The sequence below is a fragment of the Galleria mellonella genome, unplaced genomic scaffold (assembly GCF_026898425.1).
Source record: "Galleria mellonella isolate WM207_F2 unplaced genomic scaffold, CSIRO_AGI_GalMel_v1 utg1812, whole genome shotgun sequence".
In the NCBI taxonomy this organism is placed as follows: domain Eukaryota; kingdom Metazoa; phylum Arthropoda; class Insecta; order Lepidoptera; family Pyralidae; genus Galleria; species Galleria mellonella.
This window is the reverse complement of record NW_026442022.1, coordinates 736,075-762,613: the sequence shown is the minus strand read 5'-3', so window position 1 is coordinate 762,613 and position 26,539 is coordinate 736,075. Positions and strand designations below refer to the sequence as shown.

The 26,539-nt window shown below is 37.9% G+C and overlaps 1 protein-coding gene across 2 annotated transcripts; it reads right to left on the bottom strand.

Moving 5' to 3' along the window:
- Positions 1-466: 466 nt before the first annotated feature.
- On the bottom strand, positions 467-24,955 carry LOC113521115 (peptidyl-prolyl cis-trans isomerase 8). Of its 2 annotated transcripts, none has more exons than XM_052893559.1 (19): positions 24,599-24,955; positions 23,584-23,689; positions 22,574-22,661; positions 21,143-21,172; positions 20,576-20,715; positions 20,071-20,188; positions 18,928-19,110; positions 16,460-16,532; positions 15,248-15,349; positions 14,212-14,281; positions 12,468-12,536; positions 11,517-11,582; positions 10,770-10,896; positions 9,166-9,408; positions 7,945-8,232; positions 7,490-7,592; positions 5,737-5,827; positions 4,860-4,959; positions 467-4,339 (listed from the first exon to the last, which is right to left on the bottom strand). In XM_052893559.1, exons 1-19 carry the CDS (start codon positions 24,791-24,793, stop codon positions 4,273-4,275), a joined length of 2,259 nt encoding a protein of 752 aa, XP_052749519.1. In that variant the 5' UTR covers positions 24,794-24,955; the 3' UTR covers positions 467-4,272. The 2 variants fall into 2 exon arrangements, with proteins under 2 accessions (XP_052749519.1, XP_052749520.1); XM_052893560.1 differs by having other exon boundaries at positions 9,166-9,405.
- Positions 24,956-26,539: the final 1,584 nt, after the last annotated feature.

Sequence of the window (26,539 nt, the reverse complement as noted above, 5' to 3'; positions counted from 1 at the left end):
AAGACATGGTTCAAACCAAAACATGCACAGACCCTTTACAGTGGGCGATACCACCCCCTTGTGGGAACTATAAGCCAAAGGAGGGGGGGGGGAAGAGACCCAGAAAAACATGGGGGCGTTGTGTAGAGACTTGAGGGGTGATTTGTAAATTGTAACCTCTGTTCCATTCGTGTTTCAACCGTAAAGCAGTTGTGTTTGCATAGCTGTGTTTCGGTTTGAAGGGTGGGATATGGCGTGAATTTACTGGGTACAGAGGAATAACACCTGAGTCCTCAGGAATGGCAACGCATGCGGGGTATCATGGGCGAAACAGTATACTCTATTATGTCCATGGTACTGCTCATGTCTATAGGCGACGGTTACCACTTTCCATCAGGTGGGCCGTCAGCTTGTTTGCTATTCTAAGTTGTATAAAAAAAAAACGAAGCCACAAGTAGAAAGGTAGTATTACAATAAAACAAATAAGTACATAATTTTAACATTTTATTTCGGATTCAAATTTATTCACATAGACATTTGAAAAAAAAAATACATTTTTTTTTATGTATAGTGTGTAAATAAGCGCGCAGCTTATATATTTTTTTTATCTACAATGTAGAAAAAGCATGCAAGTGTAACTGAACAAACAAAATTTTTACTACTCTCCTTGGAAACTTAGAGAATCAGGTATGTGTTGATTACATACCTAAATAACTTCGTCAGACTAGCTATCTAACTAGACGCCCTTACCAGACAAACTGACAATATTGACACAACAAAAGTATTACATAATTAAAGATTGATTTCCACCAAAAAAAAAAACTTTTTCTCAAACATGCTTGGAAATGTGAGCATTATTTTGACAATCTTCTTCGAGATAAGTCAAAATTGCCGTACTGGCCAGATACATGCGGGCAGCGGCCGGCAAAAGTTGTATGAAAATCCATATCTGTTGTGTATTGCGGCCAGATAAATTACTATGTAAACTCATATCTGTCCTGTAATTTAAAAATGGAATGACCTTTTACTTCGAAACATGGCTACCAAGGAGGTAACTAATAAAAGGTTTTATTTAAATCTCGAACTGGCTTGCAAATAGAAAGCGGTTTATTGAAAATAAACAAAGGAACATTATGGCGCGTGAAAAATTATTATTGTTCGTTATTGGTCATTGAACTTAAAAAGTAAAATTGTGTTTTTGATTTCCGCGCATTGTTTGAGAAAAGTACTATACAAGCCTTGGCCACAACTAGGCATTGATGGACTCACGTATGTGTGCCTTGGCTGCGCCTCGGCCCACATTTGCACGTTCGTCCATCAATACCTCAGTTGCTGGCCACTGCAGTAATGTACTATACCTACACACCTGATTTTATTTTATCTGGTAAATCCCCATAATGTATACATAATATGTGCCAACTTTAGATTATATAGATAAAGCATCCAATCTCGAAAACGGGTCAATATTTTATCAGCTAATTGTCAAATTAGCTGACTCGTTTTTTTATCAGTGTTCTATATACTTACGCACACAATGTATCTTGACGTATCTATATTTAATCATTTAATAAATACAATTAGTTTTTCGCAATAAAAATATGCAAAAATTACAAGACAAATATAGAAGTCATAAAGGAATCACTCATAACTATTTATCAAGCAAAATTGTATGAAAAAGTTGAGCCGTTTTTCTCGAAGCATTTGTATGAAGACGCTCTATCTATATAACCTAAGGCAGCCTTTCCAAAAGTGAGCTATAACGCCTCCTTGTCGGCGCTGCAGGCCTAAAGGGGGGCAGTAAGAAACCAAGAAAAAAAAGGGGGGCGTTGTGTAGAGGCTTGGGGGGTGATTTATTGATCTTGAAGTAATAGTGGTTTTTAAGTAGATGTAAAAATAGGGGCGGTAAAAAATAATTTATTCTCAAAGTGGGCAGTAGGCAAAATAAGTTTGGATACCCCTAATCTAAAGTGTCAACAAAGCGAAAGTTCAAAATTGATTAATTATACAAAAAAAAACCTACTTTTTGACTAAGCACGCGAACGTTACGAACACAGTAACAGAATGTCACATCATGTACAGGCTAACAATAAATTCAATAGATAGTTACTTTAAAAAAAAAAATGTTATTTTAATTTCATTGATCAATACATGGTACTATGAACATTTTTATACATATCAGAAAACATGAAACATACACAGATAGGTAGGACGCCTATATTAAAAACTTAAGAATGCACCTTGCAACTCATTACACGGTAATATCAATTCTAGAAAATTCAATATTAATTTTTTTTTTAAACTAGCCATCCGACCCGACTTCGTACAAGTAAACAGAATATTCGAAAATCAATACATATAATAAAAAAAAAGTATCCGCCAATTCAATTTTATAGCATTTTATATGTAATTCTTTAGATTGGTACAACTTTTTTTATTTATGAACCGATTGAAAACAAACACTAAATGTTAACATGGAGCAAACCGCAACGTATTAGTGGAAACCGCATTAAAATCGGTTAAGCCGTTTCTGACATTAGCATGCACAAATGTATAGACAAACAGACAAATAACAGTTTTGGATTCCATTGCGTTTTTTATTTATTTATTTTAAATTATATTAATTTTCTCAAACATCTTGTGTCAAAATGTGTACCTACATTTATTAATAAAAATCAAAGTAACTACTTTAAATATAATAAAGTATTAAAATTGTTATTATACCGAATTTGGTAATAAATTATTCTTGTAATGTATATAGAACACTAATTTATATTTTAATTGATTTTACAATCATTTATTATCATGGTACTTGAATAAAAAGTGATGAAATTGTAAGAACACGCGGTCTCACTGACTTGTTCACTCGAATTCGGCCCTGTAGATATAAAAGACTGTTATTTGGGTGGCTTACACACTTCTTGTCCAACCGTTGAACAGAGCGGAGCTCCCTGTCGTATCAAGAGTGAACAAGTATAGTGAACCACGTGGTCATTATATAAAATATATCACAATTATTGTTGATGGAAGTCCTAAAGAAGCTATAGTTAAATAAGTGTGAATGGACTAACAGAAGTTGGGTATTTATGTTATATTATTTGTTATATATCAAATATAAAGTAAAATAAGTAAATATATGATTTAATAGTATGATATCTAAAATAAAAAGAACTGTGAGAACTTGTGCTTCATTTCTATTCGTTACCAAGAGGCTTACAACCTTTATATTGCTGAAGAATATATCATATATATGTAAAGTTAGAATTTGGGAGTGAGACTGTACAAAAGTCGATTGCTTGGGTACCTCTGTTCCATTCATATTTCTACCGTGAAGCAGTTGTTTGCATGGCTGTGTTTCAATTTGAAGGGTGGGATATGGCGTGAATTTACTGGGTACAGAGGAATAACACCCGAGTCCTCAGGAATGGCAACGCATGGGGGGTATCGTGGGCGAAACAGTATACTCTGTTATGTCCACGGTACTGCTCATGTCTATAGGCGAAGGTCACCACTTTCCATCAGGTGGGCTGTCAGCTTGTTTGCCATTCTAAGTTGTATAAAAAAAAACATAGTTAAATTATTATATAAACAGATTACCTTACATAACATACATGTCGTCCTCCATGGCGCAGCGGTCAACACGCCTGCCTGCGACGTGGAGGCCCCGGGTTCGATCCCCGGCCAGGTCATGATGGAAAACGATCTTTTCCTGATTGTCCTGGGTCTTGGATGTTTATCTATATATGTATCTATTATAAATATAGTATCGTTGAGTTAGTATCCCATAACACAAGTCTCGAACTTACTTTGGGGCTAGCTCAATCTGTGTGATTTGTCCGTATATGTTTATATTTATTTATTTTATTTATTTATATTATGTATATTATAAATATTTTAAATTATAATTTGAGACGTTCATAAAGGCATTCGTTTTATATATATAATTATATCTTCCATGTACAGACAGCGATCAGTTATGGTTTTATTATATGTATTGATAATGTTTAATATCTCTATTTACTAATGTAAAAGTGATCGTGAGTATGTTTGTCACCATTTGACACCTTAATAGTACGACCAAACGTTAAGAAGTTTACCTTATATGCATAGTGTTTAAAAAAGCATTTTGACATTGCTCGGGATGAACTATTATGAAATTTACCAACACGTTCCACATGTTCACTTTACAATGCGTCCACATAGATTAGGAGACAGCTGGGTGTGCGTTGTGTGGCGACATGTGACAACGTGCGGCGACATGCGACGACATGTGTCAACGCGTGGCGACATGCGACGTCAGTGAGAGGGCGAGCGCCGCGTGCGTGTGCGGCGAGATGCGGGAGACGGCGAACGGCCGCGACCACTGAAATATTTATATATTACATTGAAACACTTAAGCCAAATCTTATTTTTATAGAAAGCTAATTGCATATTATTTTAAGTCTTTCTTTTACTCTACTGATTAATTCATTAAGCATCTAGTTCATTGACCTAGTACCTAAAAGTGGAGGGGAAAGGGATTGTTAGCAATGGAGTTTGACCATGGTACTACTCATGTGTATAGGCGACGGTTACCACTTTCCATCAGGTGGGCCGTCAGCTTGTTTGCCATTCTAAGTTGCATAAACAAAAAAAATACTTCAACGAACCACTGGTGTTGTCAGGAAGCGTATTTAGTAGCGGTCCGTACAGACAGTATTATATATCTTGGTCGAAACTTTGAAACAAAGTTTACTTTTTTGGCTTTTGGTAGGGCGTATCATGTTATCGTATTTTACTTACATTTTTTAATATTTTTGTATTTTTTTTTATGGTGCAATAGAGTTAAATAAATAAATAAATATCGTAGACAGTCTATAATAATACTATATGATGCGACTAACCGCGGCGTGTGACTCCGCTTGCGACGCTCGCTCGAACGACGCCTCCGGGGTTTCTCGTCCTCCGACGATGAATCCGAAGACTCCTGCTTCTTCTTAACCTCTGGCAAATTAAATAGAAAATTTGTATAACCCATTTCCATGGAGCTTAATAGAAAGGTTTGAATGAAATTATTACACTATTTAAATGAAATTAATGGGGGAAGGGATTGTTAGTAATGCGGATTATCAGTCCCATTGCTAACAATATACCCTTACAGGTCGACCTCCCCGTGGTCCCTCCTGGAAACTATCGTGCTGAATTCTATGTGTATTTATCACGATGGACTAACTGGCCTGTCTCTTCATCCTCACCTATCATCCCTCACTGGTGCCCCGTCAGCGTATACCGTTAGCGCAGGCGGGGTTACCATTCCATTCATTCACAAAAGAAAAATGAAATTAGTAACAAATCAAAACACTCAATTAATTAATTTAATGACTAGTACCATTAAACTAAAAATTAAGCTTTTATTTAAAATACAGACGAATTGAGAACTTTTTCCTTTCGAAAAACCCTTTAAAAATACAACCTAAATAAATAAAATATATAATACATAGTCCATAATAGCACTTTACTGTCCACCGCTGAACATAGGCCTCACCTTTGGAGGCGTTCCTTTGGAGGGGTTTTGCCAATAGTTGCCACGCTTAGCAGGTGGATTAACAACCGCAGTTAGGTTTTGGTGACGTTTTAAGAAGGACGCTGCTGTTCTCCCTCGATCTTTACATTTTCTTAGTCGCCTCTTACGCAACAGCTACAAGAAAGGACGGGATGGCCCAGACGGCACCAAGACAACATGGCGAACAAGAATGTATATTATAAGGTGCTTGCAATTACCTGCCGCCTTGTTCTCCCTGTCGCGCTGCCTCGACTTGATGAGCCTCACGATCTCCATCAGCTCCTTGCGCGCTTCAAGCCGCTCCTGTTCCTATAAAAGAGGGAGACTTTGTACAAAAGTCGATTGCTTGGGTACCTCTGTCCCATTCGGTTTGAATCTGTGGGATATGGCGTGAATTTACAGGATACAGAGGAATAACACCTGAGTCCTCAGGAATGGCAACGCATGGGAGGTATCATGGGCGAAACAGTACACATTGTTATGTCCATGATACTGCTCATGTCTATAGGCGATGGTTACCATTTTCCATTAGGTGGGCCGTCAGCTTGTTTGCCATTCTAAGTTGTATAAAAAAAAGACAATGACTTTTGAAAACAAGCTTTTATAGGCTTTAAACTTCATCATCAGACTCTGGGCACTACGCAGGGTTACAGTTTTGTTAATACAAATCAAACGAGCTCAAACACTACGGAATTTACATGCTCCGTCTTCATCATCAGATCAGCAACAGTAGCATACAATTGTAATTGTTACAAAACATACTATAAGTATTCCATATTTCACCATAATCGTATGTCATGTCGGTGCATCGTCATTATGTCAGCCTTCAACTGTCCACTGTCCAGTCCCCCTTCAAGGAAGGAGAGGGGGGTTGCCAGTAGTTGCCACGCATGGTAGGCGCATTAGCAACCGTAGTTAGGCTTTGATAATGTTTTAAGAGGGTCGTTACTGCCCATCCCTCGCCCTCCCTTAGTCAGCTCTTACGACACCCACGGGAAAGGAAGGGGTGGCCTATTCTATGCCGGGACCACACGGCATGTCATTGGGTAAAAAATAAATTGCAAATCTTGGAAACGGAAACACTTAGATACTAGGGCAAGATAAATAAAAGCTAATAATTAAAAACCAAGGTCAGGTGGGGAAATGGATTGTTGGCAATGGAGTTTGACAGCTCCATTGCTAACAATATGCCCTATTAGGTCGACCTCCACTTGGTTCCCCATGGAAACCATCGTGAACAATTCTTGTTGAATTCGTCACGATGGGCTAACTGACCTGCTTCATCCTCACCTATCATCCTTCACTGGTGCTCCGCCGGTGTATACCGATAGCGCGGGTGGGGTTACCATTCCATTATCACTCATTAAAAAAATTAAAAAACAATTAAAAAAATCTTCAAAAGGGGGGTAAAGAGGTTTCTTCAGGGTCGGCAACGCACGCATAATACCTCTGGTATTGCAGGTGTTCATAGGCTACGGTAACTACTTACCATCAGATGAGCCGTATGCTTGTTTGCACCACAGTGGTATAAAAAAAAAGTTAAACGGTTTTATTGTAAAAAAACAATGATAATGCGGGAAACCATATTACGGTGAGCCCAAATTGTTGGGACAAGGGCAGGAAGATGACGAAACATGATAGAGGATATGTAAGGACATTTGAAATTAACAGCTTTAAAGGAAAATGTTGATATTATTTAAATTAATGTGCAAAAATTAATCTCTCATTTGACTAAAGACTGATATTGAATGACTCATGTATTTAACTTTCACTTTGCTACGTCACCGCCCCACTCTTTTCCGAACGATACTTCTATGCGCTTGAAAGCAGACTTGCATTGACTTCCTAGTAGCACAGTAGAGAACACCAATATAAAATAATATTGGAGAGCTTGTTTTATTGATTCAAAGCCCAATTTCCCATACAAAATAAATCGTGTAACCAAATCAGATAGCGTTATTAAGTGCATACCTTTTTCTTTTCGTCTTCATCCAACTCTTTGGATCGTCCAACATTCTTGTCCTGATTATCAGAGTCCAAACGTTTTCTGTCTTTGGATTTTGGTGATTTCGACCTGCGGCCAAAATAGTATATATATATTTTTTGTACAACTTAGAATGGCAAACAAGCTGACGGCCCACCTGACGGAAAGTAGTAACTGTCGCCTATAGACATAAGCAGTACCATGGACATAACAGAGTATACTGTTTCGCCCATGATACCCCCCATGCGTTGCCATTCCTGAGGACTCCGGTGTTATTCCTCTGTACGCTGTAAATTCACTGCCATATCCCACCCTTCAAACCGAAACACAGCCATGCAAACACAACTGCTTCACAGTAGAAACACAAACGGGACAGAGGTACCCAAGCAATAGACTTTTGTACAAAGTCTCCCTCTGATAAAAAAAAACCTTTTAAAAATACCTTTCAACGCTGGACGAATGTGAACGCCTCTTCTTTTTCTCACGCTCCTTATCTTCTTCTCTGCGTTTCTCGCTCTTGTCCCGATGTCTATCTCTTTCCCTGGAGCGTTCCTTCTCCCTGTCCCGTTTTTCTTCTTTTTTATCGTCCTTTCTGTACTCCGAGTGTCTAGAATCTTTATCATCTCTCTCGCTTCTATGCCGTTCCCGCCTATCTTCTTTTTCTTTCAGTTTCTCTTGCTTATCTTTGTCCTTGTCGCGTCTATCTGAACGTTCTGGACGCTCTTCTTTCCTACAAATCACTTTTTATACATTAGATCATATATTTATTTTATGGGTGATAAATGAAATAGTAACCCCACCCACGCTATCGGTATACACCGGCGGGGCACCAGTGAAGGATGATAGGTGAGGACGACGCAGGTCAGTTAGCCTATCGTGATGAATTCAACGAGAATTGTTCACGATGGTTTCCAGAGGGAACCACGTGGAGATCGACCTGATAGGGTATATTGCTAGCAATGGAGCTGTCAAACTCCATTGCTAACAATCCCCCCCCCCCCCATTAGATTATATTAAAAAATATAGTGAAAAAATATAACTATTTGTGTTAATTTTGTTCCTGAAAGTTACAGAGTACAATTAAGTACTATTTGACTAATTATACAATGCCATCTGGTGCCAAAAGAAGCAAACCTTATACTGAGCAAGTAATAGGAAAAGTGTATTATGTATGCTATAGTTACCACATTCAACTGTTTATTAACGCCTAAAGGTGACTGAAAAAGGATGCATTTAGTGCTAAGCCTGTATCATCTACATTCCTGTACTAAATAAACAAAAATCTAATCTCTTCGACTCCTTAAATTCTTTTATTTCATACTCAAATGGTTTGATCCGCCATTTTGTAGTGGCGGCCATTTTGAAAAAATACAACATTCATTATTGCATATTGTCTCTTTTCATTTAAGAGTTTCCTCTTGTCGGTGCAACTAATTCACGCATCTTCTTCCAGCCAGCTCTATCCCAGGCCATATCCTTGACCTCCCTATACGACATTGCATATTGTATTGTCACTAAAATCAAAGATATATGCAAAGTTTCAGCAAAATTAGATCTATTCAATTTCTAAACCTTAATAGATTCTAATTTATGTTGCAAGATGTCACTGAAACCAAATATAAATTATGAACAGAATAGAAGCTTATAAATATACAGGGCTGACCTTTCTCTTGCAAGCTCCTTGCCTTTCTCCTTTTTGTCCCTATTGAAGGTGCTTCTCAGCAGAGTGAAGGGGTCATACTCGTCGGAGGTGTGCGGTGTAGGACGGTGGTCCCCGCCCAGGCCCGGGCCGGCGGCGCTGACGGCGGACGGCAGGCGCGGCGCCGCCTGCACGGCCGACGATAATCCCTCGCGACGACGTGGCGACCTCCACTCGCGGGATTCCCTGTGCGACGGCCCGTCGCTGCTGATGATAATGGAAAGTGAGCCCCGCATTGTTATAGTACTCATCAGGAGAATTAAAAACAATTCAAAATTGAAACAGCCAAAAGTTGACTGGCACTCCCCTTTTTCAGTGTTGCAAGTAATTCGATATAAAAAACCTCACATTTAATTTTTAACACACAATATTTTTAAATTTGAATTGAGAACTATTTTTTCTCATTAATATCATCTTATCAGGCTTTAACTGTCCACTGCTGAACATAAGCCTCCCCTTGGGGTGTTTACCAATAATTGCCACGCTTGGCAGGCAGATTAGCAACTGCAGTTAGACATTGGAGACGTTTTAAGAGCGATACTGTTGCCCATCACTCGCCGTCCCTTAGTCGCCTCTTACGTCACCCACGGGAAAAGAAGGGATGGCTTATTCAACGCCGGCACCACACGGCGACTCGTAAAATATACTACATTCAAAAGTATTGCAAATACCAAAGCACTTTTTGCATAAATCAACTGCGGGTATGCTAATATACTTTGATAAATATACTGCGGGAAATTTTACAAGATATGGAGTCATAACACCGTAGTCCACACTAACCAGTGATATGGACTTCCGCAATGTAACACCTGTTTCGGTAAAATACAGCTAAAAAGCTTTATAAACTGCATGCCTTTTTTTTATACCACTGAGGTGGCAAACAAGCATACGGCCCACCTGATGGTAAGCGGTTACCGTAGCCTATGAACGCCTGCAATACCAGAGGTATTACGCGCGCGTTGCCGACCCTGAAGAAACCTCTTTACCCCCCTTTTGAAGAACCCCATGCTGTAGTATCTTGGGAAAACCTCGGCAGGGAGCTCATTCCATAACCTGAGTGTTCGTGGGAAAAAGCATCTCTGAAACCGCGTTGTATGCGATGCCTACAATTTTAAGGGAATTAAACTGCCAAAAAGATGCCAAATATTTCTGTCACATGGCCTTTACTATATTAAATGTTTGTTTAAAGCAAATATTTCATTTCACTTAAAACTACAATAAGAATATTTATGAATAAATATTTGTGTAGAGGGAGACTTTGTACAAAAGTCGTTTGCTTGGGCACCTCTATCCCATTCTTATTTCTACTGTAATGCAGTTGTTTGCATGGCTGTATTTCTGTTTGAAGGGTGGGATATAGCATTGAATTTACAGGGTACAGAGGAATAACACCTGAGTCCTCAGTAAATGGCAACGCTTGGGGGGTATCATAGGTGAAACAGTATATTCTGTTATGTGCATGGTACTGCTCATGTCTATAGGCGACGGTTACCACTTTCCATCAGGTCGGCCGTCAGCTTGTTTGCCATTCTAAAGCTGCTTAAAAAAAGAACATGTACAGATCATACTTATCGTGCTTGGGCTGTACGCCAAGCGCGAGCGCAAGCATCTCCGCTCTATGCTCGGGCGTCGCTCGCCGAACTTGTCGCCGAGCTTGTTCGCGCTCCGCTCGGCGCTTGTGGGCGGCTCTTTCCTCTGCACGCGAGAACATACAATAAATTAAACAAAGATTTTACAAACATTTCACTGCTTAGCATGGGTTTCTCCCCATGAGAGAGACTAGCCTACAATGTTTTTTTTAATGGGTGATAATGGAATGGTAACCCCAGCCGCGCTATCGGTATACACAGGCGGGGCACCAATTAAGGATGATAGGTGAGAATGAAACAGGTCAGTTAGCCTATCGTGACAAATTCAACAAGAATTGTTCACGATGGTTTCCAGGGGGAACCTGGTGGAGATCGACCGAATAGGACATATTGCTAGCAATGGGACTATCAAACAAGCAATGTTAGTCAGCAACAGGTAACTAAAGTTGACTCATATCGGGATTTCCTTGCTTGCACTATTCAATCGTGGTTTATTAAATTATTTATTTAATAACCTACATAACTGTAGCTTAACGAAACATGGCAACATTGGTTACAATTATCTGTGTATGTCACGTGTGTCAATATCACGTGCGTGCGTGCGTGAGTGCGTGCGTACGTGCGAACGTGGGTGCGTGCGTGCGTGCGTGCGTACGTGTGTGCGTGTGTGCGTGTGTGCGTGCGTGCGTGCATGTGTGTACGCGCGTACAAATATGTGTTACTCACCCTCTTGTTCCACGTCCTCTTCGAAATCCAATGCGTTATAGTCAATCTTCTCGTGACGCGATCTCTCTGAAAGTAAAAAAAAAACATGGATATGCTAAAATGAACAGTTGCGAAAATAAAATTAAGTCACGTGCTTTTTAATACAATTTATTACTGAAACAAAAATATAAAAATAAAATAGTTTCTGTTTAAAAAATATTTTCTAACGGAACCTATTTTAGTCAAAGTTTAAAATTAAAATGACATGTATTCTAGAGTGAAATCTATCCAAGTAACATGTACAAGCAGTGCATTGATATGGGGCGCTCTTGGCGACTGTTAGAACTTGATGAATCTTTAAAGTCTTACTGTAAACTAGCTCCTTGCCCGTACTTCGTACGCGTGGCTTTTAGAAGTAGTGAAACTTCTATTTTTAGATGGCGTGTCGAGACAATTCACACCAATTTTCAAGTTAAGTTTTATTTAAATTTCGAACTGGCTTGCAAATGGAAAGCTGTTTATTGAAAAAAAAAACAAAGGAACATTATGGCGCGTGAAAAATTATTATTGTTCGTTATTCGTCATTGAACTTAAAAAGTAAAATTGTGTTTTTGATTTCCGCGCATTGTTTGAGAAAAGTACTATACAAGCCTTGGCCACAACTAGGCATTGATGGACTCACGTATGTGTGCTTCGGCTACGCCTCGGCCCACATTTGCACGTTCGTCCATCAATGGCTCAGTTGCTAGCCGCTGCAGTAATGTACTATTTTTAATTTTTATTTTATACAACTTAGAATGGCAAACAAGCTGACGATCCACCTGATACAAAGTGGTAACCGTCGCCTATAGACATGAGCAGTACCATGGACATAACAGAGTATACTGTTTCGCCCATGATACCCCGCATGCGTTGCCATTGCTGAGGACTCAGGTGTTATTCCTCTGTAAAATAATCAGTTGAATTTAGTACCCATTGTGGTGTCACATTCGCCTTCTTCTTTCTCCCTGGGCTGTTCCGGGGTGCCGCCTTCTTCCTCGCCTGGAATATTCATATAAGCATTATTCATATATTCTGAAGAAATCAAAATTAAGAGCGTTTATTCCGAAATCTAACAACGACTGTATTATTTGTCAATTTTCAAACTCGAATACATTCTAATCGTAACAAAATAATTACAATAAAAAAAAAAGACTTCATCGTGAACGACGACACGAAACCACATAAATAACCACACATGAATAACTCAGACCATAAAATAATGGTTAGCATACTTATTACTTGCATACATTTCGTGAACAGTATTTATATATTTTTATGTATTTGTGTAGGCGTTTATATCCATGTATGTATATGTGTATATGTACGTATGTATGTATATGTATTTGTATATGTGTTAATATGTATATATATACATGTATATGTATGTGTAGGTGTATGTATATAAATATAATAATGAGTAGGGATAATATTTATATTATTCTATGTATCACATCTCCCATATTTAGAACTAACAAAATTTTTCATCGTGCCTCCCACCAAATTGTTTATAATTACTCCTCTCCATCCAAAGGTTGCCTGGAAGAGATCGCTCTTAGCGATAAGGTCGCCCACTGTTTTCTCACTGTGATTATTTGTTGTAATTATTTATATTTATAATAAGTTTACTATTGTAATCTTTTGGAGGAAACAATAAAGAGTATCTATCTATCATATAAGAAATATTGTTCAATTGTTTTTTCAAACGGCAATTAATTCAATCGTAGCCAAACTTTGGTAGGAATGCCCTTAACACATTGACCGCCTTGTCAGTCACCGGTGACTGACACTGGAATACTCCAATGGGGCTACGCGACGCGTAATTCTTTCCAGTTGGCGGTTTGTGAGTCACATGTGACTGACACATAAAAATCCTCATAATTTCCCACAAAAATGCATCAAAGTAAATTAAATAATCATAGCTCTACATAATTCATTAAATGTAACTTAAAAACAAAGAATTTTTATGGAAAAACTTTTTTTGTTTTTGATGGGTAAAAATGGTATGGTCACCCCTCCTTCGCTAACGGGGTACGCTGGCGGAGCACCAGTGAAGGGTGATAGATGAGAATGAAAACAGGCCAGTTAGCCCATCATGATGAATTCATCAGGAATTAACCATTATAGTTTCCAGGGGGAACCGCGAGGATGTTGACCTGGTTGAGTATATTGCTAGCAATGGGATTCTCAGTCTCCATTACTAACAATCCCTTTCCCCCCGGAAAAACTTGTTGGCGGAGAATGTGTTTGTAGCGGAGAATAATACATTATTCCGCTCCGCTTATAAACATTGCGGCAACACTATAAGCGAAGTGCATGAAGATAGCGGCCGTCTGCGGCCGCAGCGCTTTGGCAGCGCGGCTAACTTCGTGGGGTCTCCCTGATGCGCTTATCACGTACGCACCGTGCTTACTCAGTTTTAAAAATATTATTTGTATATTTTCGCTTTATATTATCATTGTGCATGTGCTTGCAAACCACTTAAATAAATCATCTTTTAATAACTAAAAACAGCATTCTCTCCGTGTACGCGTAAATTAATTTTTCACTGTATATCTACCCTCAGTAAATTATATTAGTGTTCCTTGGATAAATACAGTGTTGGTGAGGGCCTAGGAGTCATCCAAGGGCCCTACACCACATGTTAATGCAAGTATGTACATCCAAAAAGACTTACTGTGCGGCCGCTCGGCGGGTTTGTCCCTTTGTTCTAGCTGTTCCCTCTCCGTACGCTCTTGTTCCACACGCTGGAATAAAAAATCGATTACATTATCTTTTATCGTCTTTTATCATCCTATCACGGGGGAGAATGGATTGTCAGTAATGGGTTTTTTTTATGGGTAAAAATGGAATGTTAACCCCGCCTGCGCAAACGGTATACGCTGGCGGAGCACCAGTGAAGGGTGATAGATGAGAATGAAAACAGACCAGTTAGCCCATCATGATGAATTTATCTGGAATTAACCATGATAGTTTCCAGGGGAAACCGCAAGGAGGTCGACCAGGTTGGGTATATTGCTAGCAATAGGATTCTCAGTCTCCATTACTAACAATCCCTTCCCCCCCTCCCCCCTAGTAATGGGGTTAGCCACCCCATTGCTAGAAATAAACCCTATCAGGTCGGTTCCCTCGCGGTGCCCCCTAGAAACCATCATAATTGATTTATTGTTGAATTCCTCACGATGGGCTAACTGACCTGCTTCATCCTCATCTATCATCTCTCACTGGTGCCCCGCCAGCGTATACCGATAACGCAGGTGGGGTTATCATTCCATTATCACCCTTAAAAAAAGTATTTAGTGAATAAAGACGATTTAGTGAAGCGTCGATCTTATATGTGTTACAAGAAGTCGATGGAAGTGGCTGAAACCGTTCCCTGTGACTTTCTGTGGTGGAAGCTTATGTTAAGTGGCCAATATTAGGGGATGATAATGGAATGTTAAAAATGAGGATTAGTAGCTCCATTGTTAGCAATACACCCTGTCAGGTCGACCTCTTCGCGGTTCCCCCTGGAAACTATCGTACTCTATTCCAAGTGAATTCATCACGATAGGCTAACTGACCTGTCTTTCCATTCTCACCTATCATCCCTCACTGATGGGGCATCAGCGTATACCGTTAGCGCAGGCGGGCTTACCATTTCATTATCATTTATTAAAAAAAAAATGCCCAATGATAGACATGATGATGTCAATATTGATTAAGATTCATACCTCGAACTCGGAGAGCTTGATGATCCTCCGCTGAGCTTGCCGCCAGTGCGGCGGGGTCACTGACCGCGAGCGCGACCTCGACCGGGACGGCGTGCGGTATCGCTACCACCATACATACAAACACGTCAATTTTTATAGTCAACTTTAATTGGCTAACCGACGGGCTACCTGATGGACAGTGGTGACCATAGCATATGGGGGGAGGAGGGATTGTTAATAATCGATACTAAGGGCCCCATTGCTAGCAATATACCCAACCTAGCTGGCCTTCATATGGTCCCCCTAGAAACCATCGTGCTGAATTACAAGTGTATTCATCACGATGGGCTAATTGACCTGTCTTTACATCCTCGCCTATCACCCCTCACTGGTGCTGATACTGCTTATGTCTATAGGCAATGGTTACCACTTTCCATCAGGTGGGCCGTCAGCTTGTTTGCCATTCTAAGTTGTATAAAAAAAGAATTTTGTTTACTGAATCTTGTACTATTATAATATAGCGAAACTGCACGAAAATATGTATCTAATTGCAGGCATTGGTGTCTAAGATACACGCTAGGCCTAGTTTAGACACTAATGTGCCGGGCATAATGTTACATTTTATACATACATATTTCACTATGAAAATACTGTAAGCCCATGGACTGTATATTTTTATATGCAATTTTTTTTTTCTAGTCTGCTAATTGGCAATCTGTTCCTTATAGAACAATAATCCGATCTGCTGTTTGGATGTCAGGTTTAAATTTTGTTAATAAATGACGAGGCCAATCCATTAACCAGCTCTCAGTCTCTGCCTGTAAATCTTTCTACCAGTCCTTGGATACTGTGTCTTTTTAATCAAGAGAAACTAATGCATCCCGATCCCTGTAATTGAGCGGCCAAATTAATTTCTATGGCTGTTCAATCTGGACTGATAGTTTTTGCTGAATGTCTCGATTTCCTATTTTATCGTTTTCAGTTTTATGTCCATATACATAAATTTATTACTTATATATTGTGGTATATGCAATAAATCGTTTATTATTATTATTAAAATATATTACTAAAAGATTTATATAATATGGCGAACATTAAAATACAAACTGTAACATCATATTATTTAAGTTTCTGGCAAATACATTATTATTATTACATTATTAATTAATAAAGAATTATTACAAATTATTCGTATTACTATGTTTCTGTATATCCGTGACGTAGACAACTTACGAATACACCCCGCCCTTTGATGATCCTGCCGCTGCGTGTGTAGGAGTGACGCTCTCGCTCGCGGAAACGCATCCTGTGGACAGACAGACAGAGGATCCGTTTATAGGAATATCCTATGAAATCCACAACTACCTTTGGGGTAATTTATGTCTTACTTAAATAATTTATGTCTTACTTAAGTAATTTATGTCTTACTTATTTATGTCTTACTTAAGTAATTTATGTCTTACTTAAGTAATTTATGTCTTACTTATTTATGTCTTACTTAAGTAATTTATGTCTTACTTATTTAATTTATGTCTTACTTAAGTAATTTATGTCTTACTTATTTATGTCTTACTTAAGTAATTTATGTCTTACTTAAGTAATTTGTCTTACTTAAGTAATTTATGTCTTACTTAAGTAATTTATGTCTTACTTATTTAATTTATGTCTTACTTCAGTAATTTATGTCTTACTTATTTATGTCTTACTTAAGTAATTTATGTCTTACTTAAGTAACTTCATCATCATCATATCAGCCTTTAACTGTCCATTGCTGAACACAAGCCTCCCCCTTAGGTGCTTTTGCTAGTAGTTGCCACGCTCGACAGGCGAATTGGCAACCGCAGTTTGGCTTAAGAGATATTTTAAGAGGGACGCTTCTGCTCATCCCTCGCCCTCCCTTAGTCGTCTCTTACGACAGCCACAGTAAAGGAAGGGGTAACCTATTCTATGCCGAGACTACACGGCAAATTAAATAAAATGGCATTTTGAACCCATCTTTTTTCAATTGTCTAAAAAAAATGCAAATTTAATAGAAAAAGAAACCTCATCAAAATGGCTGATATCTCGGTTGGACAACACCTGATTGATGTGTGGAGACCCTCTCGAAATTTCAAATTCATATCACTTGTTTCACAAGAAATCATTCGAGAAACTGTCTGAGGATTTCGTGTTTAACGTAAGTGGCTTAGAATGTCTCGACACCAGAGGGCCCCTCGCTCACACTAGTAGTAGTTACAAAAAATACGTACGAATGTAACAAAAAATTTCCTCTATAAACGTAAAATAGTTTATTTATTGTTTAATCTCTCTCCCACATAAAAAATTAGGTATCCGACTTATTTTTTAGTTACGAGTACTTAATTAATTTAATTATTAATATTTTTACTGTAACTTACTGTAACAATTGACATAAACTGCAAAAGGAATGGAATACATGAATAATATTTACATACATACACGCTCACATAACACGTCACGCTTCAATGAAATTACTTCATAATTCTCATCTTTCCAGCTATGTATTGTATACTAATGAACATACATACACACACAGTACCATACAATATTAAATAAAGGCGAAAGTTTGTAAGGATAGATGTATGGGAAATGAGTCAGTAAAATATTCAACCAAATGTTAAAACGTTAATGTTAAGGTTGTCTGGAAGAGATTGCTTAGCAATAAGACCGCCTTTTGTACTACACTATACGTATTGAAAATTGTTTAACAAATCATGTTATGTTGGTGCAATAAAGTGTTAAATAAATTAAAATAAATAAATAAAACGTCCATATATTTTAAAAAGAATAACAATATCACATTTAATTCTGCGCGCGCAACCTCGCTTGCGCTCTGGTATTATTTATTTTCCTACAGGAATTCAAAAGCTTTGAAGCTTGTTACATATACGAATATATATAGGCCACAGATGGATATATGTTTGTTACTCTTTAACGCCAAAACTGTTGAATGGATTTGAATGAAATTTTCTACACAAGTGAGTACCCTAATTATGTTTTTCCACTTAATAAAAAAAATACTACAATACTGCATAATTATGTACTGAACTATAGATAGATAGATAGATAGATACTCTTTATAGTTTCCTTCAAAAGATTACAATAGTAAACTTATTATAAATACAAACAATTACAAGAAATAATCACAATGAGAAAACAATGGACGACCTTATCGCTAAAAACGATCTCTTCCAGGCAACTTTTGTGTCATTTGAGATTTCAAGAAGTATGCAATTGGTAGATCGCACAGGGTTCCGTCAGTAAACAGTAGATCTTGGGTCTAGTCAAGTCGGCCACCCCTGACCTATAGAAACCTACATTCTTTTTTTTAACAACACAGGGGGCAAACGAGCATGCGGCTCACCTGATGGTAAGTGACTACCGCCGCCCATGATCACCCACAACACCAACGGCATCGCAGGTGTGCTGCCGGCCTTTTAAAAGGGAATATGCTCTTTTCTTGAAGGTTATGTTGTCGTATCGGTTCAAAAATACTGCTGCTGGAAGTTGATTCCAAAGAGTGGTTGTGCGTGGGAGAAAGTGTCTTGAAAAACGCACTACATTATCAGTAAGTAATATGGGCCATATTATTTTATTTTTATATTTATTATTTTTTAAAATACTATCTCCCGTGCAAAGCCTGACCGGATAACTAGTAAAGCTAATCCTTTCTAATACTGCACCTTTCTCTGTCTCTCCTAGGGTCATTCCGCTCCCTGTTATCCTGGTCGCGTCCGCCTCTCATCAGGAACCTGTTGGTGGGCACGTCTGGAATCTCGCGGGGGTCAATCTTGGACGTGGTCACCAAAGGGTGAGAGGGCTGCTCGGTGTTTTCCTCTTCATCAGCAGATGGTCCAGAGTGACGCCTGTATTTTTTTTATGAATTATAAGTACATTTAGTACAGATTTTATTAAGGTTACTTAACCAGCGCGTCACTTTCCTGATATTATAGGGATCCATAGGCTATGGTAACTCCATTTACTATCAGATGGACCATATTGTTATTGGCATTGTGGCACCACAGCATTTTTTTTATTGAAACTTAGAATGGCAAACAAGCTGACGGTCCACCTGATGGAAAGTGGTAATCGTCGCCTATAGACATGAGCAGTACCATGGACATAACAAAGTACACTGTTTCGCCCATGATACTCCCATGCGTTAGCATTCCTGAGGACTCCTGGTGTTATTCCTCTGTACCCTGTAAATTCACTGCCATATCAAACTGAAACACAGCCATGCAAACACAACTGCTTTACGGTAGAAACACGGCTGGGATAGAGATGGCCAAGCAAACGACTTTTGTACAAAGTCTCACTCTGGTTGACTGAGTAGTAACAAAAAAAATCAGATTTTGAATAAATTTTCTGCATAGGTAAATCTATTCCAATAGTATTTTTACAACCAAGCAGCTGTTTGGGTTTGAAGGGTTTTTTTTTTGATGGGTGAAAATGGTATGGTAACCCCGCCTGCGCTAATGGGATACGCTGGCGGAGCACCAGTGAAGGGTGATAGATGAGAATGAAAACAGGCCAGTTAGCCCATCATGATGAATTCATCAGGAATTAATCATGATAGTTTCCAGGGAGAACCGCGAGGAGGTCGACCTGGTTGGGTATATTGCTAGCAATGGGATTCTCACTCTCCATTACTAACAATCCCTTTCCCCCCGGAGTTTGAAGAGTAGCAGTGGAATTACAAGGTAAGCAAGCCAAACATCTTAATCTTCAGGAATGGTAACACAAGCAAATGCATAATTGCCTGTGTTGCCTTGGTGTAATACTATTTAAGTACCAAACTGCATACCGCAGCATGTCTAATTTACCTCTTCTTTTTCTTTTCCTTCATGTCTTTCTTCTTCTTCTTATCCTTCTTATGCGAGTGTTCCGAGTCCGCATCGCTGCCTTCCTTCTCCCTTTCTTTGTCTTGCTTACGCTTCTTACCTGTAAAACAATACTTCCGTGATTAATATAATCGTTTTTCTCCGTGTAAAAAGAAGTTCAAAATAAAACTACTTCATGCAAGGGGCGTACGTTATAAAGAGTGTGGCGTATATCGTGTAGTGTATGTCATGTGTCGTGTGGCGTACGTCACGTGTCGTGTGGCGTACGTCACGTGTCTTGTGGCGTATGCCGTATGTCATGTATCGTGTGGCGTATGCCGCGTGTCGTGTAGTATATGTCATGTGTCGTGTGGCGTACGTCACGTGTCGTGTGGCGTATGCCGTATGTCATGTATCGTGTAGCGTATGCCATGTGTCGTGTAGTGTATGTCGTGTGTCGTGTGACGTATGTCGAGTGTCATGTGGTGTGTGTTGTGTGGCAACCGACCTGCCCGGAGCCGCACCAGCTGTCCGCAGTTGGCGACGGTGACGTCCTGCAGGGGGCGCGCGTTGCGGTCCACCGGCAGCGCCTCCAGCTGCCGCACCAGCGCCGCTCCGCCCACCACGTGCCCGAACACTACGTGCACACTGACACGCAAAAAAATACAACGTGTTGCGCATCATTTATTTACGTCAAATCATATAGAATAAAACAGTCATATGACATAAATGCCTCAAAATTTTTTATATCTATATATACATATATATCTACACACCCACTAGGGTAGGCAGAAACAATGTAACTCAAATGCTTCGATTCTTTATATCCATATCACATATTATTTCTCTAATCATGCTTTAAAAACAATTAGGGCCTGCACAAGCGAGGAATGATTCTAAATACTTTCTAGTCAAATTACAACACTAATATTACATTGCAGAATACATATGTGTACTGTCAAAACCACAAATCGACCACAGAATCGACAAGAAAAAAATTTATCTATGTACAAGTTCCTCGTTTGTACAGCCCTGTATTCTAAGCTATTCTAAAACAATAAAGTGGTATACTCACTTGTCGAGATGCGGTGCCGGCTGTGTTGTTCTACAACACACAGAACACAACAAGAATGATAGCGGGCCAGCTGCATGCGCCGCCCGCCACGCCCCCTCTACGCAACGTACACAACACACGCGTCACGCCACACGCGCACACGCGGGCCCGGCGCACGCACGCGCACGCACGCGCACGCACGCACACGCACGCACACGCACGGGCCCGGCGAGATATATGCCACACAAATTAATTCACGTCTATTTATTTTTTGTGGTCTCTAACAAGGAGTCTTTGATGTTACAGAAAAACTTTAAAATAATAGCCTAAGTTTAAAACTAGGAGGAATCTATTTTTACAACCATTTACTCGTGACCTGATAGTGTTTATATCCACCCTCTAAAGGAAAAGAGTTATTTACTTCCCGACAGAAGTAGTCAGATAAAATTCAGGGCTGATTTCAGATTTGTTTTTTCATTTTTTTATATTGTTGATAAATTATTTACTATTACAGTATATTAAAGTTTAAAAATTATATAGAAATAGGTCATTTTAATCCTTCGCATTGTTGACATATATTTTAAATACACTATCGGAACTAAACGCGATGCCATTTCAAATAAATAGTACCTACATACCTGATTTTTATTGCCAACGTTTCATTTTATTTTCAACGAGTTATAATACAGGTCGAAATGTCAACAATAGTTTGGTATTATTTACCTACAATTACGTCACCTTAAGTCCTGAAAGTGTATTTAAAATATATTGGAATATTCAATAAATAGCGTGAATTAATTGTAATGCTATATCTATAATAATAATACAAATTCATTGTCTTATTTCACAAATATATCTAAATGGAAGTTAAAAATCTGGTTTCTATAGTGTCTATAGAAATAAAAAAAAAACTGTTATCACCATAGATTTATCATTTATCACCGTGTCTGTGACGTGTAGCGTGACATAAAATAAAATACTTTTATTACCCCTGGATTAAACTAGAGATCTCTACATTACGATAAGAAAAAGTATTTAAACATGAAACAAAACATATGTAAGTCTCATGAAATTAATAATGTTACGATGTAGGAATAAATCAGTATAGCCATGCTTTTAAAGTCCTGAGCACCAGAGCATCTTGTTAGAAAAACAGTGAATCTATGAACCAATGATCAGTCCAACTATGAATGGCACTAAGCATTTTTTGCTTGTAATTGAAACAAACTTACAGTAACTACTATTTAATATATATGTAGGGCTTGTTCCTAAAATTCTTCTGTTCTGAAATATTCCAAAAGTGAGATTATATACTCTTCATTCCAAAAAAACTTCTAAAAACTTCTTTAAAAAATTCAGACCTGTTCTATGACCTTAAGTTTAGTCATATTTTTTTAACTGTAAATCAACTTTATCTACTCTCCTCTTACCATTCTCCTGCCATGAACTTACATAAAGAATTGTGATCCATTAGTGTCTTTGCCTCTATTTGCCATAGACAGCAAGTATGGTTGATCATGCTTCAATTCGAAAGTTTCATCTGAAAACATTCAATGTAAAATTTAACTTACTTATTTAAAATTTCAAAATTAAAATTTAATTTGTTCTTTCAAGAACTACCTGCTAATATAAATAACTGTTATGATAGGTGACAAAACTAAGTGTTGTCTTTGGGAAGGTTTATGGTACTAGAATAAGACTTTGTACAAAAGTAGTTTGCTTGGGCACATCTGACTTATTCGTGTTTCTACTGTGAAGCAATTGTTTTTGCATGGCTGTGTTTCGGTTTGAAGGGTGAGATATAGCAATAAATTTACAGGATACAGAGGAATAACACCTGAATTCTCAGAAATGGCAACGCATGGAAGTATCATAGGTGAAAGAGTATAACTCTGTTATGTCCATGGTACTGCTCAGGTCTATAGGCGACGGTTACCACTTTCCATTAGGTGGGCCGTCAGCTTGTTTGCCATTCAAAGTTACATAAAAAAAATAAAGAAAATGAAAGATGGTGGTTGTGTTACTGTTACTTACAAATATACTGTTATACATATAACTTGCTTGTGTATTACCTCTCGACACTTTATCAACTAGATCAATAGTTATAAAATTATATACACACATACTTCAGGAGATGAAGAAAAGCATAAACTACTATTTAATATGGTCAATTAACACAATTCCAGTCAGACAGACAAAGTCAAGAGAAAAAGCTAGGGGGGAAGGGATTGTTAGCAATGGAGTTTGACAGCCCCATTGCTAGCAATATGCCCTATCAGGTCAACCTCTGCGTGGTTCCCCCTGGAAACCATCGTGAACAATTCTCGTTGAATTCGTCACGATGGGCTAACTGACCTGTTACATCCTCGTCTATCATCCTTCACTGGTGCCCTATCAGCATATACCGATAGCGCGGGTGGGGTTACTATTTCATTATCACCATCATAATAAATTAAACAAACCTTCAAATGTACCGCCATATATAGATTCGCCACCAGTTCCATTAGCGTTAGTGAAGTCACCTCCTTGAATCATGAAGTCCTTTACAACCCGATGGAAAACCATGCCCTATAAATTACAAAATAAATGAATTATCAACTTTGGCTATGTCTATACACATGCACAACACACTCACACATACATACCTACATACCAGTACACATGGACAACAGGAATTTTATGAGCAGCGCAAGGCGAGACATTGTGACACAGAAAAAACACTAAAGCATCACCATTATCATACCAGCCTTTAACTGTCCACTGCTAAATATAAGCTTGCCCCATAGGTGGTTTGATCGATGATTTGGGGTATCGGATTGGTAACCGCAGATAGGCTTTAGAGATATTTTAAGAGGGATGCTGCTACCCATCTTTCACCCTCCCTTAGTCGTATCTTACGACTTCCACAGGAAAGTAAGGGATAGCCTATTTTATGCTATGACCACACAGCAAAATATAAAACACCAAACTGTTTAAGAAAACATTCAGATTGAGTTGAAACAATTGTCAAAAATAACAAACAGTACAGTCATAGAATTCCCATTGTGCATGTATAGACATAATGAACCCGTTTTAATAGTAACCCAGGTAGGGTTAACGGTATACGTTGGCGGGGCCCCAGTGAGGGATAATAAGTGAAAACGAAAAAGCAGAACAGTTAGCTCATCATAATGAATACATTTGGAGTTCAGCACAATGGTTTCTAGGGGGACCCATGTGGAAGTTGAAGTATATTGCTAACAATGGGCAATCTGCATTTCCAACAATCCCTTGCCTCGCGCCAGCGTATACTGTTAGCGCAGATGGGGTTACCATTCCATTATTATCCATTAAAAAAAAGGAGGGGTGGGGAAACCGGATGGTCCCGAAACTAGTCTAACAAATTACAAATAAAATTACATTCTCAAATATACACGTAGGTTAACCCGAGTGGTCTTAAATTAAAATATAACGTGTACTTTTAATAATAAAACTTACTTTGTACGTCAAAGGTTTCCCAGTAACCTTTCCCACGCCCGCATCTCCAGCGCATAAGGCACGAAAATTTTCAGCAGTTTTCGGAGCCACATCGTTGAACAATTCGAAGACTATACGACCGGAGGGCAAACCGCCTATGGAAATGTCCATGAAAACGCGATCATTTGGAGGCTTCTCGTCCCCGTCTACCGTCATTTTCACAATAAATATTCACACTTGGTAACGTTAAAAGCTATATTTATGAATAAAAACAAGATAAAAAAGATAGATAGATATGTAGGAAATTCTGAAATATAATTAACACAAATCAGAAAGAAAACTACCAAGATTAATCTAAAACTGACATGTCTCCACTAACTGACATTATGCTATCTAACTCCACAGATTAGAGAAACTAGGTACCTATGCGTAAACCATAGAATAAATAAGAATTCAAAGAATTGAAGAATTACAATTACCTATTTACGAAACTATAAAATTAAGCTGTATACACAGACATTGTCGTCGACTCTGAGCCGACACTTATCTCTTAACCTGTTATTTTAATTTGATAATTTTGTGAAATTACTATTTTATCCATTAGAAAATTAATTCATATTGGTCCTAACAATGAAAGTTCGCTGTGATATCAATATGAAGTTTAAATTTTAGTGATAGGTATAGAGAGGGTGTAAACCACAAAGATATAATAAAACAGACAAAGCATAAGTTGAAAGCATGAGTAAGATACAAAAATAAGATATTTCTCAATGAACGCGCCACTGTCTTTTCTGTCATGTATAATAAAGCTCCATCGAATTGTGACGCACATTTGAACACACATCAGTCCCATATTGATAAGCTGTATAAGCTATATACTCAAACTATATTAAATACCGAAAATTTTATGATTTTCATTGTTACAAATGTAGAAAAAAGGTATTTGTTAGATAACCTATTTGTTAGATAGTGTAATTTATAGAAATATACCAGATTGAACATTTTACCAGTATGTAAACATCTTTATGTGAATCTATTATAAATTATAGAAATATAAAAAATACACGTTACTAGAGTGTGTATTTGTAAATAATCTTTAGATAATTGCGTGAAACAGCATACTATTATTTAGAAACTTTGAAATAAAGTACAAAATTATTGTGTTTTTATTTTGTAATACGTATAAGATGTAATTTTTACATCTCATGAACATACTTCTGTAAGGAGGGCTGCATTTAGGTCTACGAGACTTAATTGTATTTAAGTATAACAATTATTAAAAAAAAATCATTCTTCTAACTTTGTTAGAAACAAATAATTATATAGTATCAGGGTTTTCAATATGAAATAAAAAAATTTAAAACCGTCAAAATAAATTACGTATAGCATATAGAGTTAGAAATATTTTGAAAAGCGTATTCATATTGAAATTAATTATGTTTATAATAAAAGTTAAATAAAACATATATTCTAATAAAGATCTTGTTAAGTACCTACATATTTAAATTAATAAAAATTGCTTAAAGAGGAAAGAAAATGAACCGAAAGCTTCTGTCCGAGAATAGATGCAAAGAAAAAGTACCAGAACCATGCACGTCACAAGAAAAATCTAAACTAGAAGACAAACTTACAATACCACACTAATGTCTTTCAATTAAAATCTTTCTTGTAGTGTTCGTCGTTTTTGGGGTTGTAAAGCCAGTTTGTCTATACGTAGTACGTTATATTACGTCTATGCTAACGGTTTATTTATGTAGGTATTTGTATAACACAATTTCTCAATATTTTGATTTAATTTTAGGTATTTTCCTTAATGTATGCTGTGTCATCACCATCACATCATGCTACATGCTACATATAAATTTTTATTTTATATATTGATACTACAATAATAGCTAATGTTCCTTATATAATTTCAGTTTTAATAAGTTATAAACATTTATAACTTCTTTTTTAATTGTT

Coding starts and splice junctions, on each gene's coding strand:
- LOC113521115 (XM_052893559.1), bottom strand. CDS start 24,793: ATGACGGTAGACGGGGACGAGAAGCCTCCAAATGATCGCGTTTTCATG. Junction 12,537..14,211: donor ACCCGCCGAGCGGCCGCACA/GTAAGTCTTTTT, acceptor TGAATATTCCAG/GCGAGGAAGAAGGCGGCACC. Junction 4,340..4,859: donor AAGCGGAGTCACACGCCGCG/GTTAGTCGCATC, acceptor TAAATATTTCAG/TGGTCGCGGCCGTTCGCCGT.